The 14,362-nt window shown below is 44.6% G+C and overlaps 1 protein-coding gene across 6 annotated transcripts in view; it reads left to right on the top strand.

Annotated features, from left to right (window-relative positions):
* The window catches only part of hmcn1 (hemicentin 1), a 701,874-nt gene that overhangs the window by 559,406 nt on the left and 128,106 nt on the right, over positions 1-14,362 (top strand). For all 6 annotated transcript variants that reach the window (XR_013579326.1, XR_013579325.1, XM_078561403.1 and 3 more), the window contains exons 66-70: positions 483-666; positions 5,392-5,489; positions 7,175-7,453; positions 7,963-8,159; positions 9,395-9,476. Coding sequence is in view for 4 of the 6 variants with exons in the window: in XM_078561403.1 (XP_078417529.1) it covers positions 483-666; positions 5,392-5,489; positions 7,175-7,453; positions 7,963-8,159; positions 9,395-9,476 (840 nt within the window). In the remaining 2 variants the exon portion in view is untranslated. The remainder of the gene's footprint in view (positions 1-482; positions 667-5,391; positions 5,490-7,174; positions 7,454-7,962; positions 8,160-9,394; positions 9,477-14,362) is intronic.

The raw sequence follows: 14,362 nt of genomic DNA, 5'->3' as shown, positions 1-14,362 counted from the left end.
TGGACACTCAGTCATTGAGTATATTCAAGACAGAGATCAATAGATTTCTAGATATTAAAGACATCAGGGGATATGGGGATAGTCAGGAAAATGGTGTTAAGGTAGAAGGTCAGCCATGATCTAGTTGAATGGCAGAGCAGGCTTAAGAGGCCAGACGGCCTACTCCCACTTCTATTTTCTGTGTCTATGTTCCTATGTTTCTCATTTTAAATTTGATGGTCCATAAAAATGTTGATGTATCCTTAGAATACATCATAATAAACTATTGCATTTGGTTCTTATTTTAGTTTGTTTAATAACATTTTGGATGGTTTTGTAACATTTATTGGATTAAATATTAAGGTTTCCAAAGTTCTGGAAAAGAGACATTCAGATTGCCACAATCTTATTTGTGCCGTTATAGTTTCTAATTCATCTGGTGCACATAAAATGGTAAGTTACAAATGTTACAAATATTCTAACATCTATTATTTGTGTTTTAGTTCCACCAACCATTCACAGTAATCAGAAGGGAAATCAGGACCTCACAACCATATTGGACAACTCAATTAACATTGAGTGTATGGCTACAGGCTCCCCTCCTCCACAGATGAACTGGCTAAAGAATGGACTACCTCTGCCCATTTCCTCTCAGATCAGACTTCTCTCTGCTGGGAAGGTTTTGAGGTTAGTTTTCCAGCACCTGTTTAAATTCAGAAACCTGACTGAAGGGCCAAGGCCCAGAAGGTGTGGGACATCAAAACAGTTGGAGAGAAGGTGAAATAAAATAAGAGGTAGTGGTTTGGTTATACTGAGTTTGTGTTAAATTTTAAAACACCGTAGGCGGATGGAAAGATTGAGGAAGGTAATCCTTGGAAATAATGAGTTGTAGTTGGAGATGGTGCAATGAGTCCTTTATTAATACAGTGAGGATACAGGGAGGAGCAAGTTTTATGGTAAGTGAAAATTACCCAGTTGGAGTTACCTCATGAGGCATTAGTAATGGCAAGACCATTTCATGCGATTGAAATGTCAGCTAGCAGTTGCAAGTATTTTTGTTCTCCACCATAACTTAAAAGAATAGATATAGGGCAGAATTTTATGGCCCCATTTTGACAGGGACAGGGCCGTAAAATGCAGCGGACCGTTATAAATCCCATTGACGACAGCGGGAAAGTAAAATCCCGCTGTCGCAAAATTCTGCCCATAGAATGTAAAATAAAAATGGAAAATGCTGAAAAGTCATGGGAAGGCGAAACACTGAGATACTGAAAGAGAAAATACAGGTTAACATTAAAGAGCGTCTGCCTAAATATTAATGGATCCTTCCTCTCTTCAAACGTTGATAGACTTGAGTTTCCATTTTGATTTTATTTTACATTTTCAGTATTTATTTATTTTTAAATAGCAACTTTAAATGACAAGTATTCCAAACTAGGGCAGATCCGGACAACTTGATTATTGTTTGCTCAAAAAAAATGTCTAACTGGAGGTTTGAGAACGACCTCTATATTGACTGAGGAATCCGTGAACATTTGTCTCATAGCAGTCAACATATGCTCGAGTTCAGTGTTGTGTTTGAAGGGGAGAAACATGAAACAGCTACTAAGGGTCTAGACTTAGGTAAGGCTGATTTCCATGCAATGATGACAGAGGCTGTTTACAGTAAACTGGACAAATCTGTCAATGCATAAAAAAGATCAGTGGGAGATGTTCAAAAAAGAAATTAATGTGAAACAGAATTAGTTTATGTCCCTAATGGGCAAGTGTGCTTGCCAAAAATAGCAGCAAAAGATGACCAAAGAGCTAAGGGACAACATATAATTAAAAGAGAAATCATACAATGATGCATATAATATAGGACAGATACAGGGGAATAGGAAAGATAGATACAAAGAACAGCAATGGGTGACAAATGGATAGTAAAAGCTACAAAATGTATGAAAATAAACTTGCAAGGTTTATCAAAATCAACACAAAGGCCAGGAGTTTGCCCTCATTGGGCAGGTTCGGCAGGGGCGAGCAGGAGCGGTTGGGAAGTCAACTGTTGCCCACGACTGGGGCCTGACCACGATTTCACGCTGGAGAGCCAGTTAAGACCCACCCAGCGTGAATCGCGTGCTGCAGCGCTCAGCACTGTCTGTATGGAGGGAGAGGAGGGCGAACGGGAAGCTTCGTGCATGCTCGCAAGTGTGCACAGGAAAAGCTCCCTGAGGTACAGAGCTGCCTCAGGGAGATGAAGATTTTAAGAATTAAAAGTAAAGAATTTTAAATTGTTAAAAAAACATGTCCCCTCGTGTGACTCTGTCACATGAGCAGGAATATCTTATTAATGAAATGTTAAAATTTTTATTTTATTTTTAATTGCTGTTGGAAACCTCATCCTGCCCGTGGATGAGGTTTCCTAAAAAATCCAAAGGCCGCTTGGCCTTTTCACCTGCCCACCAACCGTAAGGTTGGACAGGCAGCAAAAAATTTAATTTAACTGGGACTTTAATGGCCTTAATAGGCTATTAATTGTCGGCAGGCGTGCTACCATCTCCCACGCGTGCCCGCGTACCGAATTATCACGTGAGTGCGCGATGACATCAGGACGCTTGCCTGATGTCATCGCGCATCATTTTACGCTCGTTCAAGCTGGGTGCGTGCCCGCCCAATGAGCTAAAAGTTCTGGCCAAAAATATTTATTATTCTACTAGGAAAAAGAGGATGGTCAGGAGCAATATGAGACTCTTGAAAACTGATAATCGGTAATATTTTCAATGAAAATAAGAAAGTGGCAGGCAAATTAAATAATTACTTTGCATCAGTATTTATAACTGAGGAAGAAGTCAGCATGCTGGACATCCCAAAGAAACCTGTATTGAATCAGGGACAGTGGCCAGGATTTTGCCCTCGTCGGTCAGACTCGGTGGGGCAAAATCCTGGCCACTGTCCCTGATTCAATACAGGTCGGGAAACCGACCGCCGCCTGCAATCAGGGCCCGACTGCCATTTCACGCTGGAGGGCCAATTAAGGTCCACCCAGTATGAAAGGCGTGCTGCAGTGCTCAGCGCTGTCTGTATGGAGGGAGAGAAGGGCAAACGGGGACCTTTGCAAAAGCTCCCTGAGGTACAGAGCTGCCTCGGGGAGATGAAGATTTAAAAAATTAAAAATAAGGAATCATAAAATGTTGAAAAATATGTCCCCTCATGTGATGAGCAGGGACATGTTATTAATGAAATGTTAAAATTTTTATTTTATTTTTAATTGCTGTTGGAAATCTCATCCCACCCATGGATGAGGTTTCCTAAAAAATCCAAAGGCCGCTTGGCCTTTTCGCTGCCCGCCAACTGTAAGGCTGGATGGGCAGCAAAATGTTTAATTCATTTGGGACTTTAATGGCCTTAATAGGCCTGTTAATTGTCAGCGGGCGTGCTGCCAGCTCCCACACACGCCCGCTGACCAAAATATCGCACAAGTGCGCGATGACATCGGGACGCTCATCCGACATCATCGCGTGTCATTTTACGCTCGTTCAGGTCGGGCGCATGTCCGCCTGATGAGCGTAATATTCTGGCCAGTGACTTACCAACATTAATGTAAGCAAAATAATAGTAATCAAGAAACTAGTGGCATTAAAGGTTTCTGTCCAAAGGTTCTAAAAGAAGTGTGTGGGAAAATTGCAGATGCCCTAACTATAGTCTTCCAAAGTTCTCTCGATTCGGGAACTGTTCCTTTAGAAAGAAAAATTGTGCATGTCACTCCTCTGTTTAAGAGATGGAAAACAGTTAGTCTAGCATCTTTGTCAAGAAACTACTGGAGTCTATAATCAAGAATTGGGTGACTGAACACTTGAAAATTTCCAGTTGATCAGAAAAAAACTAGCATGGATTTGTAAAGCAGAATAGTGCAGATGCTGGAAATTGACCTGAGTATTTCCAGCATCTTCTGCTTTCATTTTGGATTTGTAATTTGTTATGCCTGACAGACCTGATTTAGTTTTTTAAAGAGGTGACTAAAGTAGTGTACAGAGGAATGCTTATACATTTAATTATATGGGTTTCCAGATGGCATTTGATAAATTACTCATTAGGTGCCATTAGCAAATATTAAGCTCACAGAATTAGAGGCAAATTATTGGCCTGGTTAGGAAATTGGCTGAACAGCAGGAAACAGAAAGTAGGGATAATGGGCAGAATGGCAGAATGTGACTAATAATGTCTTGTAACGAGCTGTGTTGGGGTCTCAACTGTTCACAGTATTTTTTAATGACTTAAGTGATGGAATAGAAAACCCCGTATTCAGATTTCACAATGACACAAAGATAGGCAATGTTGCCAATGGAAGCATAAAATTATAAAGGGTATTAATGGATTAAGTGAAAAACTGTGCCAAGTACATTTCAATGTAGGCAAATGTGAGGTCATCCACTTTGGACCTGGGAAGCTAGAAACTATATAGTAAATAATCAAAAAGGTTAATAGAATCCTTGCCTATATATCTGGAGGACTAGAGTACAAGGGGGTAGAAATCATGCTTCAGATATTCAAAGCACTGCTTAGACCATACCTGCAGTACTGTGAGCAGTTCTAGGCATCAAACCTTAGGAAATATATCTTGGCCTTGGAGGGAGTTCAGCATAGATACCTGGACTCCAAAGGTTAAATTTCAAGGAGAAATTGCACGAATTAGCATTGTATTCCCTGGAATTTACAAAATTAAAGGGCGATTGATCAAATTATTCAACCTATTAAAGCCAACAGATAAAGTAGAAAGAGAAGAACTTGTCATGCTAGTTTGGGATTCTAGGACTAGAGAGCATAGTCTAAGAGATAGAGCCAGGCCTTTCAGGACTGAGATTAGGAAACACTTCTACACACAAAGGGCAGTAGAAGTTTGGAACTCTCTTCCACAAATGGCAATTGATGCTAGACCATTGGTTAATTTTTAATCTGAGATTGATAAATTTTTGCTCACCGAAGGAATTAGGGGATATGGGGCTAAAGTGGATATATAGAGTTAGGTCACAGATCAGGCATGATCTCATAGAATGACAGAACAGACAGGAGGATTTAAATGCCTCCCCCTGTTGCAATGTTCCTTTACACCCTTGTTATTTCCTAATTCCAACTAGGAGACTGCTAAATGGATGAACTTAAGGAAGGGATAAGCATTTCCAGTGAGCTGCTTCCATGCAGTACCATACGGATGAGCTATATTTACCTACTTCGTCATTGAGAAAGCCACATCCCCTCTATCCCTCCTGCCTGAATTGTCAGTATCAATATTGTACTTGAAGAGTAGCAAAAATTGTAACCACATCAATTAAGGTTAATCAATAACACCTCACCTACACCACCACCCTGCCCCCTCCAATAAGTCTGGGTTGAAACTTGATACTTCTGTACTTATTTGTTACTTTCTTACAGAATTGTACGAACACAGGTGTCAGATGCTGGTACATACACTTGTGTGGCTTCTAATCGAGCTGGTGTGGATAACAAGCATTATAACCTAATAGTGTATGGTGAGTGTGCAAGCTGGGAAATATGCATTACTTTACAACATTCCCACAGTGGCCTATGGTATGTATGGAACAGTATACAATTAAAATTATGGCCCAGATCAGGATCGGAAACCTTATTTCCAACCCTGATCAGGCAAAAAAAAATGCACATTTACCTTCCTCCAATTTTTCGGAGCGATCTTCTGATAGAGAATCCTTCACAACCGACTCAGTACACAAACCTTGGAGGTAGCAGCGAACAGAATCTGTACAGAAACCACACCCCCTTTTTAAAGCACCATCTGCTGTATTCCAGTAAATAGAGAGTTTAAATGTCCCAAGGCATCTTTGAAAACAGCTACGAAGAAAAGGTAAGTGTGTAGGGTGGGTGAGAGAGTACGATGAGTAAGGGTTGAGTTGGTAAGGGGTAGGGTGGCAGGTGGATGAGGTGGATAGGTGAATGAAGTGGGTAGAGTGTCAGTTAAGTGAGTGGGTAGGGGGATAGTCGGGTCAGATTGGGAGGGGTTGTCAGGTCAGACGCTGGTCATATCAGGTCGGGGGTGTCGGGTTGGGGGCTAGTCAGTTCAGGTTGGGGGCTAGTTGGGGGTCAGGGGGGGAATTGAGGGTTCGAGGATAGTCAGCAGGTCGAGGGGTGAGTCGGGGAGGGTCAGTTTGAGTGACTGGGGGGTTCTCTTGTATAGTTACGCAAGAGTTAGCCTAGGTTTTTTCCTGTGTAACATTTTCTGAGTAACTATCCAGGTAAGTCAGAACCGCCTGAAGTCTCTGACTCTAACTCAGAGTTGGAGACCTTTCTGGAGGATCCCGGGGAGCAGGGGATTTGCCCATTGGAAGTTCAATCTTCTGGGGCAATTTCCACTGAGTCCTTGCATTGGGACTTCTGAGGGGTCCCATAGCACATTTTCCAGTGTATGTCCAGTCTCCAATCATCTGGAGACCAGAAGATCTGGGACTATATAACTTTAGAAATTGGTAACTTTGTGCGTGTTTACACTGCAACTTCAGCTTTACTGGACAGAAATTTCTCCTTCAATGAAAGTGGTCGCAAAACAACACTGCTCTTAGGATGAGCATGAGGCTCCCCCCTGTGGAGGCAGTCTTTCACTATTAGTTTATTTATGTGCCAGTCCCTAACTCAATGGCCACGTGTTGAAACATCCAATGATGTAACAGTCCTCAGTTCAAGAACCTTCCTTCCCCCTTGAGTCTTCCAATGACAATCCTCAATTTATGTCCCCTTGCTCCCCATTCACCAGACTTCCAAACACCTCCCACTCTGCCACAAACTCCTGTCTCTCAAGCCTACCCACCACCCCTGCCCCCTCACCCTCTCCCCACCACTATTTCTGAAGCTTCCACTGTAATTCTCAGTAACTTCTACATAAGACCTTGATACTGAGTAATGATTCTTCTTTGGGTTTTATGGACTGGTTGCCATGTGTATTTGGCCTTTGTTTATTGGCAGGGGGGCGGTGAGCATTGTTGGGGATAGATATGTAAAGATTGAATATGCCACAAGGGGGAAAGTCCCCCCTGGTCTGTGGTGAAATTGTGAGTGTACATCTACAATTTTGTTACTAACAGCAAGCAGGAGTAATCCTGCAATTAGAGCATATGTTCAATATGAGCTGAATTTGATCAAATGACACTTTACAGTGCCTTAACTGAGCTTTCTATGTCCTCCATAGTTCCTCCAAGGCTGGATGATGCTGGTGCCACTGAAGACCTTACTGTAGTAAAGGGAAATCCAGCTTCCCTAACCTGCATCACTGATGGAACTCCAACCCCAACACTAGCTTGGCTTAAAGAAACACAGCCCCTCAAACTAGGCCCTCACATGACTGTTAGAAACCAGGGAATGTCGCTGCAGATTTCCATGGCTGAGGTGAAAGACACTGGAAAATATACCTGCGTGGCAGCTAATGAAGCTGGCGAGGTGAACAAGCACTTCAGTTTGAAGGTGCTGGGTAAGTTGAAAAGATCCCATCATCAATAATGGAAAATAACTAATTAATTCATCTTGGCATTGTCAATGGTCAGGTGATGTATATACATTTTTTCAAATATATCCAACATGGCATGTGGGAGAGAGAAACTTCAGAAACTTGTTCCAAAGAGCAATCCCAATATCCAGACCTTGCAGGTACATCATAACAGCTGAAATAGAAATATAGAATGGAAACTAGTGATGTTGAAATGTAGAATTGTAAATTTTGCACTAAAGCATGACCAAAATGTTGACAGCTGCAAATAAACTTGTAAGAAGTAAGTAAGTGTGCACCCTGCACAATAGAATTAGTATATTTTCCAGTCCAAAACCTTTAACTCTTTTTCTTCATCTATTTTCAATTTGAACCTAATTAGGTTTGGTCATTTATTTCCCAGGTATTTTCCTTTCTCCTGTTCACTTACTTCAGGTCACTGCATAAAGAGTTAAACACTCTAACCTAGGATTTTTTTTGTCTTCTCATTGCAGATCCACCTCATATCAATGGCTCCAATTTCACAGAGGAAGCCTCTGTAGTTGTGAACAATCCCCTAGAACTTCACTGTGTCGCCACTGGCATCCCAACTCCCAAACTGACCTGGATTAAGGATGGACGGCCTTTGCCACAAACAGATGCCATTCGTGTTCTTCACAATGGTGAAGTGTTGAAAATAGTGAACGCTCAGGTGCACTAAAACACCCATTTGTATAGAAAGAAACTATATTAACTCAAACTATACCTGCTTTTAGTTCTACCAATAATTGGAAATCAATATTATGTAAATCCTCACCATAAGGACTCATGATACTTTTATATTGTTGGTATTAATTCTACACTAGAACCTGCTTATGAGTGGAGCGAGTCAATAAATTAGGGTCAAACTGTCATTTCCACAACATTCTGTAATTAAGAAGGGTGTCATCAGGTGTTTTTATTTTAAAAAAAGAACTAACCACCCTGTCTGCTCTTCAATGATATTAAAAGATTAAAGACAGAGTAAGGGAACTCCTGGGATTGTTAAACTTTAAAAAATAAAGTTAGCATAGTTTGCACTTATTCTAGTACTAGTGTTTCCTCAAACTGATCTCACACTGCTTATCACAATTCAATCTGCCCTGATTTCAAACCACTCTTGTATTGCACTTTGTGTTACTGCAGTGTGATTAAAATGCTTGACAATGCAATTCATTCCATCAACATTACAATACACTCTCACTATTACTATATATTACACTGCCCAATATAGCAAATGTGATGCTGGCACAGAATTTTATGCGACAGCAGTGCATATCAGGAATTCAAATGCAGCGGTCAGTGTGTCCACATTATTGTCCAACTATTGACATTAATAAATCGAAAATTTTGCACATTGTGAAGAGTGCACAGTGACCTTTGGTGCTCAAATTTCCAGTAGTAAAGCTTGGCTTTGAGAATGCTGACTCATAGAATTCACTCTATATATGTGACCTTACCAAATCTGATCCAAGAGTTTAAATTTGATTAGACAGCAATAAAAAGTTCAATTCAGACATATCAGAACTGCTATATTACAAGCATTAGTTTGAGACCATTACTGTTTTGCAGCGTAACCTATACAGCATAACTGGTGGTATAATTCAATACTGAGAGTTTAGCATCATTCTCTGGTCAGGCACACAGAGGTTCCCTAATGGTGCCTAAATGAGCAGTTGGCTCCTAGGTGAGAGTTGTACTGAACTAATGTGAGACTATGTCCTCCAGGTGTTTTCACATCACTTGGTAAAATTCAATACACTGTCATTTCAGCAACCTCCCTCTCCAGTTAGTATGAATTTTGATGCAATATTTAAAAAAAAACTATAAAGCATCATGACAAAGAAATAACACTATATAAAAGAAAGTGCAGTTTAATTTAAGGTGTTTGTATTCTTTCCTTGGCAGGTACAAGATACAGGCAGATATACTTGTCTGGCTTCCAGTACAGCAGGAGATGATGATAGAGAGTATTTGGTGAGGGTACATGGTAAGTCAACAAAACACATAGACTAGTCATAAAGTTTAGGTATAATTGACATTTTGGTTTCAGTTGCAAATTCTAAAAGCCCAAAGCAGCTTAATTGTTTGTCCTTATAGCTTAGGCTTTTGATTTGATTTTAGTGTGTGTCTGACCAGAATCATTCCAGTATCATTTTGGTATTGACACAGGCTGCAAGTTTAATAAATACAGGATGTTTTACAGTCTCCTTTATATGACAGAACCGCTTCAAATAGATGCAATTCTGTCATACGCTGGAGTACCTGGGGCAGAATTGTCCGCTCTGAACCTAAGTTTCTTGGCAGGGGTGGGAAGCGAGAGTGTTTGCCACTGCGGAGCCCAGCGGGAAATCGCACTGAATCGCACAAGCTGGGCTCATTAATTACACAGCCAGGGATTTCCCGATGTTTCTCACGGTGGGATGGGCAGGATGTCTTCCGCCCCACCATTATATCCAGGTGCCATATTTAAAAGGCCCCCAGACAGCTACTTTTATCTCACTCTTTACAACGGACCAGGACATGGCATGCAGAAGCCAAGGAGCACCAGCCCCCAGATTCAGCAATGCATCACTGGAAGTGCTGCTGAATGCAGTGAAAGAAAGGAGAGATGTCCTCTACCCAAGGGATGGGAGGAGGAGGCCCACCTGTCTCACCACCCCTGCATGGGAGACAATCATCAGAGTGGTGAGTGCAAACTCCATTCACAGGAGGACCGCCCTGCAGTGCAGGAAAAGGATGAATGAGCTTGTCCGCGCCGCCAGGGTAAGTGAACCCTCTACTGCCCATACTCACCTCACTGAATGAAAACTGACATGGTTCTCAGTAGCAAGGCCACCATCTGCTGCTCATGCATAAAAGCGAGTCTCAGTGTGCTGTAAATATGCCTCATAGCCCCACTGAAGTCTGTGTAGTCTTCAGATAGGGAAGCGATTGCAGGTCTCTGACCCTGCCACACTGAGAGCTCACATTTGTGAGGGGAGACGGGGTTGGCGTAGAGGGCAACAGCATTCACTAATGATGCTGTGCCTCTGTTGGCCTTGTTCTTCTAGCTGCAGGAGCTCACTGCACTGGAGGGTGCTGCTGATGAACTCTTGTGAATTAGCTGCAGTGTATCTTCATATGGCACACAATTTCCAGCAGGTTGGTGATGAAGATTGGCAGCATACAAATGCCACCTGCATTCCAATTGCTCTCAAAGCGTCTTTTTACCTTGTGCAAGATAAGTTAACACACAAGAGGCAAGAGAGAGAAAAGACAGGAGGAGGCATGCCCAATCTCCACCCCCTCACACCATTCGAAGAGCGGGCTTCTGAGCTGGCAGAGGAGATTTGAGACCGTGGATGTGGACACGATGAGGTCGGCATCCATCTGCCATCCAGTGAGGAACCATGCTTAATGTCTTTAAATTGAAATTTACATTGAAACCTAAGGGTCAACTCAGTGCAATGTTGGAGGCAGCCAGTACAGTCACTCATTTTCCCCTCTTTCCATTACAGGCACCAGCAAGAAGAGGTTTAGGCCGGACACTAAAGCCCAGTCTAGGTCCAGTTCCAGCCCACAGAGGAGCAAGGATGATGAGGACAACGATGATATTACACCTGTTGAGCCATCACAACAGTCCCATGCACCCTCCACCAGCCCAGAGAGACACACCTCAGTGGATCATTCATCTAATTTAAGCTCGGGCTCACACTCTGGTGGTCACTGCATGGACATGTGTCCGCAGCAAGAGGCAGGAACAGCCAAGGAACACTGGCACTCGGGATACTAGTGGGGAAGAGGACTCTGTTAAATCCGAACCTGATGACGAGCCTCTAGGAGCGGTCCTAGAATAGATGCAGCGAGAGGAGATGGAGCATTAGGCAGAGGTGTCAGAGGCCCTCAACAGAGTGGCTCATGAGGCAGAGGAGTCTGTCCACCTGCTGGCTGATGAAGTGACACTGACATGTACACGCACCGAGGTCTCCATGGGGAGGGTGGCGGACATCTTGGGGAACCTGGTCCAACAGAATGCCCAGTTTCTGCCAGAGACGCGTACAGACTGTACTTCATCGCTTTAGCCATGGGTGAACTTTTGCAGTGGCTAAGCAAAAGAGGGACAGGGCACCTCGACTTCCCTCCAGGTGCCCCTTCCCCACAAGGCATTTAGCAGGGGCCCTCGGGCACCCAAAGGTAGGAGGAGCATTAGGTGGACACCCCTGGGACTTCCACTCAGGACTCTCTGAGGGTGTCCAGCCCTACTGAAGCCCCTTTGTGACCCCATCAGCTCCGGCCTCTGGGACCGCAGAGGGTGCACCTGCCAGAGAGCAAGAGACCCAAAGTAACCCAGGCAGGCCTCAAAGGTCCAGAGGATGCCTGCCAAACTCATCAAAGACAACAGGGCATAGTGATCAGCAAGCTGCCTCCACTCCTGCTTCGGATGTCAGGGAAGCACCTAAACACAGTGGCAGGCAACGTAAAATTAAGAAGTTCTGATTTCACTATGGTAGCACGGGTGCACTATCATCATTCATTGTTGATATGTAGTTGTTAATATATGCACACTTGCACTTTAAGGAGGTCTGATCTGTTTTTAATGTGTCTGTTAGGTTTAAAGCCCATCTGCACCTCCTATATTAAAGGAGACAACCCTGCCTGGGTCTATGTCCCTCTGGAATTATGTGTGCTCAGGGAGGCATTGATCTTTGCCAGGGCCCTTGTGAGCCATGTGCGAGAAGCCCCCCCATGCACACTGGTCCTTTGCCCTTCACACTCTCTTCAATCCAAACACCATTGCATATTCAGAACTACATGCTGGGATTCCCCCTCAGTCGTCCAGTTGAGCTGACCTGCAGCTCCCCCACCTGTTCACCCAACTCCCATCCAGCATTTAGATATCTGGACTTCAAGGTGCTGGGTAGGTTTGCTGCAGCCATGGTGCACGTCCTTTGAAGCTTGTTCCAATACCTTCTACCCTCTCCCCATTACCCACACCCTCCCCCCCATCACCATTGACCCCCTCCGGGTCACACTGAACCTCCCCACGGTCACCCTTGAACCCTCCACTCCCCATTGCCCTTCAGCAAATCACATTCAACACCCATGTCCCCTCCCTCCCCGAAGAACCCACCCCAGTTACCATGGAAATGCCCACACTCATCCTTCCCGCCCCAAAGATCCGCATTTCATTTCGTGTCCCATCCAACAACTCTAACCTCCCCTTCACCTGCCATCATAGGACCCTCACCCTCCCACCCTACCGCATACATTGCCCCCTTCGACAGTCACAATTCCATCCTGCAACCAATTTCCTCACTTTTCCCCCCCAGGATTCATCAATCGATTCCACAGACCCCTTTCCTCTGAACCCTACACTCCACTCACAGTCCCCTTCTAGACCTGCACCCCCACCCCCTCACCTACTCACAGACCCCTTCTTCCTCCATAACCCTTCCCACGCTCCCACTCCATTCCCTCACTGCACCCATTCAAGACCCCCACAAGATTTCAATCTCTCCTCACACCCACACTCTTTTGGCCACCACAACCACCTCTTCTCCCTGTATTCTTCTCTCCACCCCCCCCAACCATAAAGACCATCGATGCATTCCATTACCTGCTGCGGCTGTACATCTGTTGCTCAGTGCTCCAACTGCTTGGTTCTCCATCTGCTCGCTGGTCTACATGCTGCTCCAGGGTCCACCATTGTGAGACTTTACCATCTGCTCCAAGGTCCATCATTGCAATACTTCACCATCTGCTGGAGGGTCCATAAGCTGCTCCATGCCTCCATCCAGGTAAATCTCGACAGGTGCATGTCACGTTAGTCTGGATGTATTCTGGACTGGCGTGAAATCCCGCTGGTGGGGTGGGTGATTGGACAGGGAAGGGGGACAATTCCAGTCAGTGTTCATTTGAATCCCAACAATGAGATGCAAAACAACTTCCCGAAGGCCTCTATCGGGAATGGCGACCCGCCATGATTTTCCCACTGTCATTTACTGCTGCCAGGAAACCGATTTTTCAACTCCCGCCATATTTTCTGCCCCAGCCTGCCACAAACCCCCACCGCTGGAGGGAGGGGACGATTCCACCCTTGGTGTTGTGGAATGTGCCAAACTTGCATTGTGGAACTGATTTTTCAGGCAGAATTTAGTGGAGCCCGCTGGATTGGGCAAAATGACACATGGGCCCGGAGAATTCAATGGGAGGTCGCGCGTCCAACTCCCAGTGGTGGGAAAACTGTCCCACTTTTAGTGTGCAGAGGAAAGGGGTTGATGTGGGAAAGTTGCCCTCTAGTGGCGGGAAGTCAATTAGACTTAGTAAGAAGTGACCTAAATCCAATTATCCCTGAGTCCACCAGGATTTAACGGTGGATCAAGAATTAGATGATAATCACAATGGTCTTCCGTGCCTCCAGAAACTCATGCAGCAAACTTCCTCGGGCCTACCAGGGAAGTCCCTCATTACCAGGCATTCACTGCCCAATCGAGGAACCTAGAGTCGTAAAGGGGTTTAGCGGGGGTGGGTCTGCTGAATGTCAGCCCCCTGCTCTTGCTTCCAATCCCCCTCCCCCCCATTCCGCACTTCACAGGCAACCTCTTGCCTGTAACCCCCAGTCTGCCCCACTTACCCCTCTCCAGGGATCCTGTGTTGATCCGTTGTGAAGGATCTGGTGTATTACTGGCAGCAGTCACCGCTCCTGTTGGCACTGCCAGTACTGGAAAGCCCCTAGCTTCTGATTGACCAACAGCTCTCAGGGGCGGGGTTTCCACCTTACTGGGGGCAGAATTTCATGGGAGGCCGGACGCTGTCCAGATAAGTGCCTGATTGCCTGATTAATGCATCAGGCCTCCCAACGAAAAGAGACACGGGGTTCCCACGAGTTGTCCA

This window comes from Cetorhinus maximus, chromosome 17 (genome assembly GCF_964194155.1).
Source record: "Cetorhinus maximus chromosome 17, sCetMax3.hap1.1, whole genome shotgun sequence".
Lineage (NCBI taxonomy): Eukaryota > Metazoa > Chordata > Chondrichthyes > Lamniformes > Cetorhinidae > Cetorhinus > Cetorhinus maximus.
The sequence above is the reverse complement of the archived record's forward strand: the minus strand, read 5'-3'. Positions and strand labels throughout refer to the sequence as shown.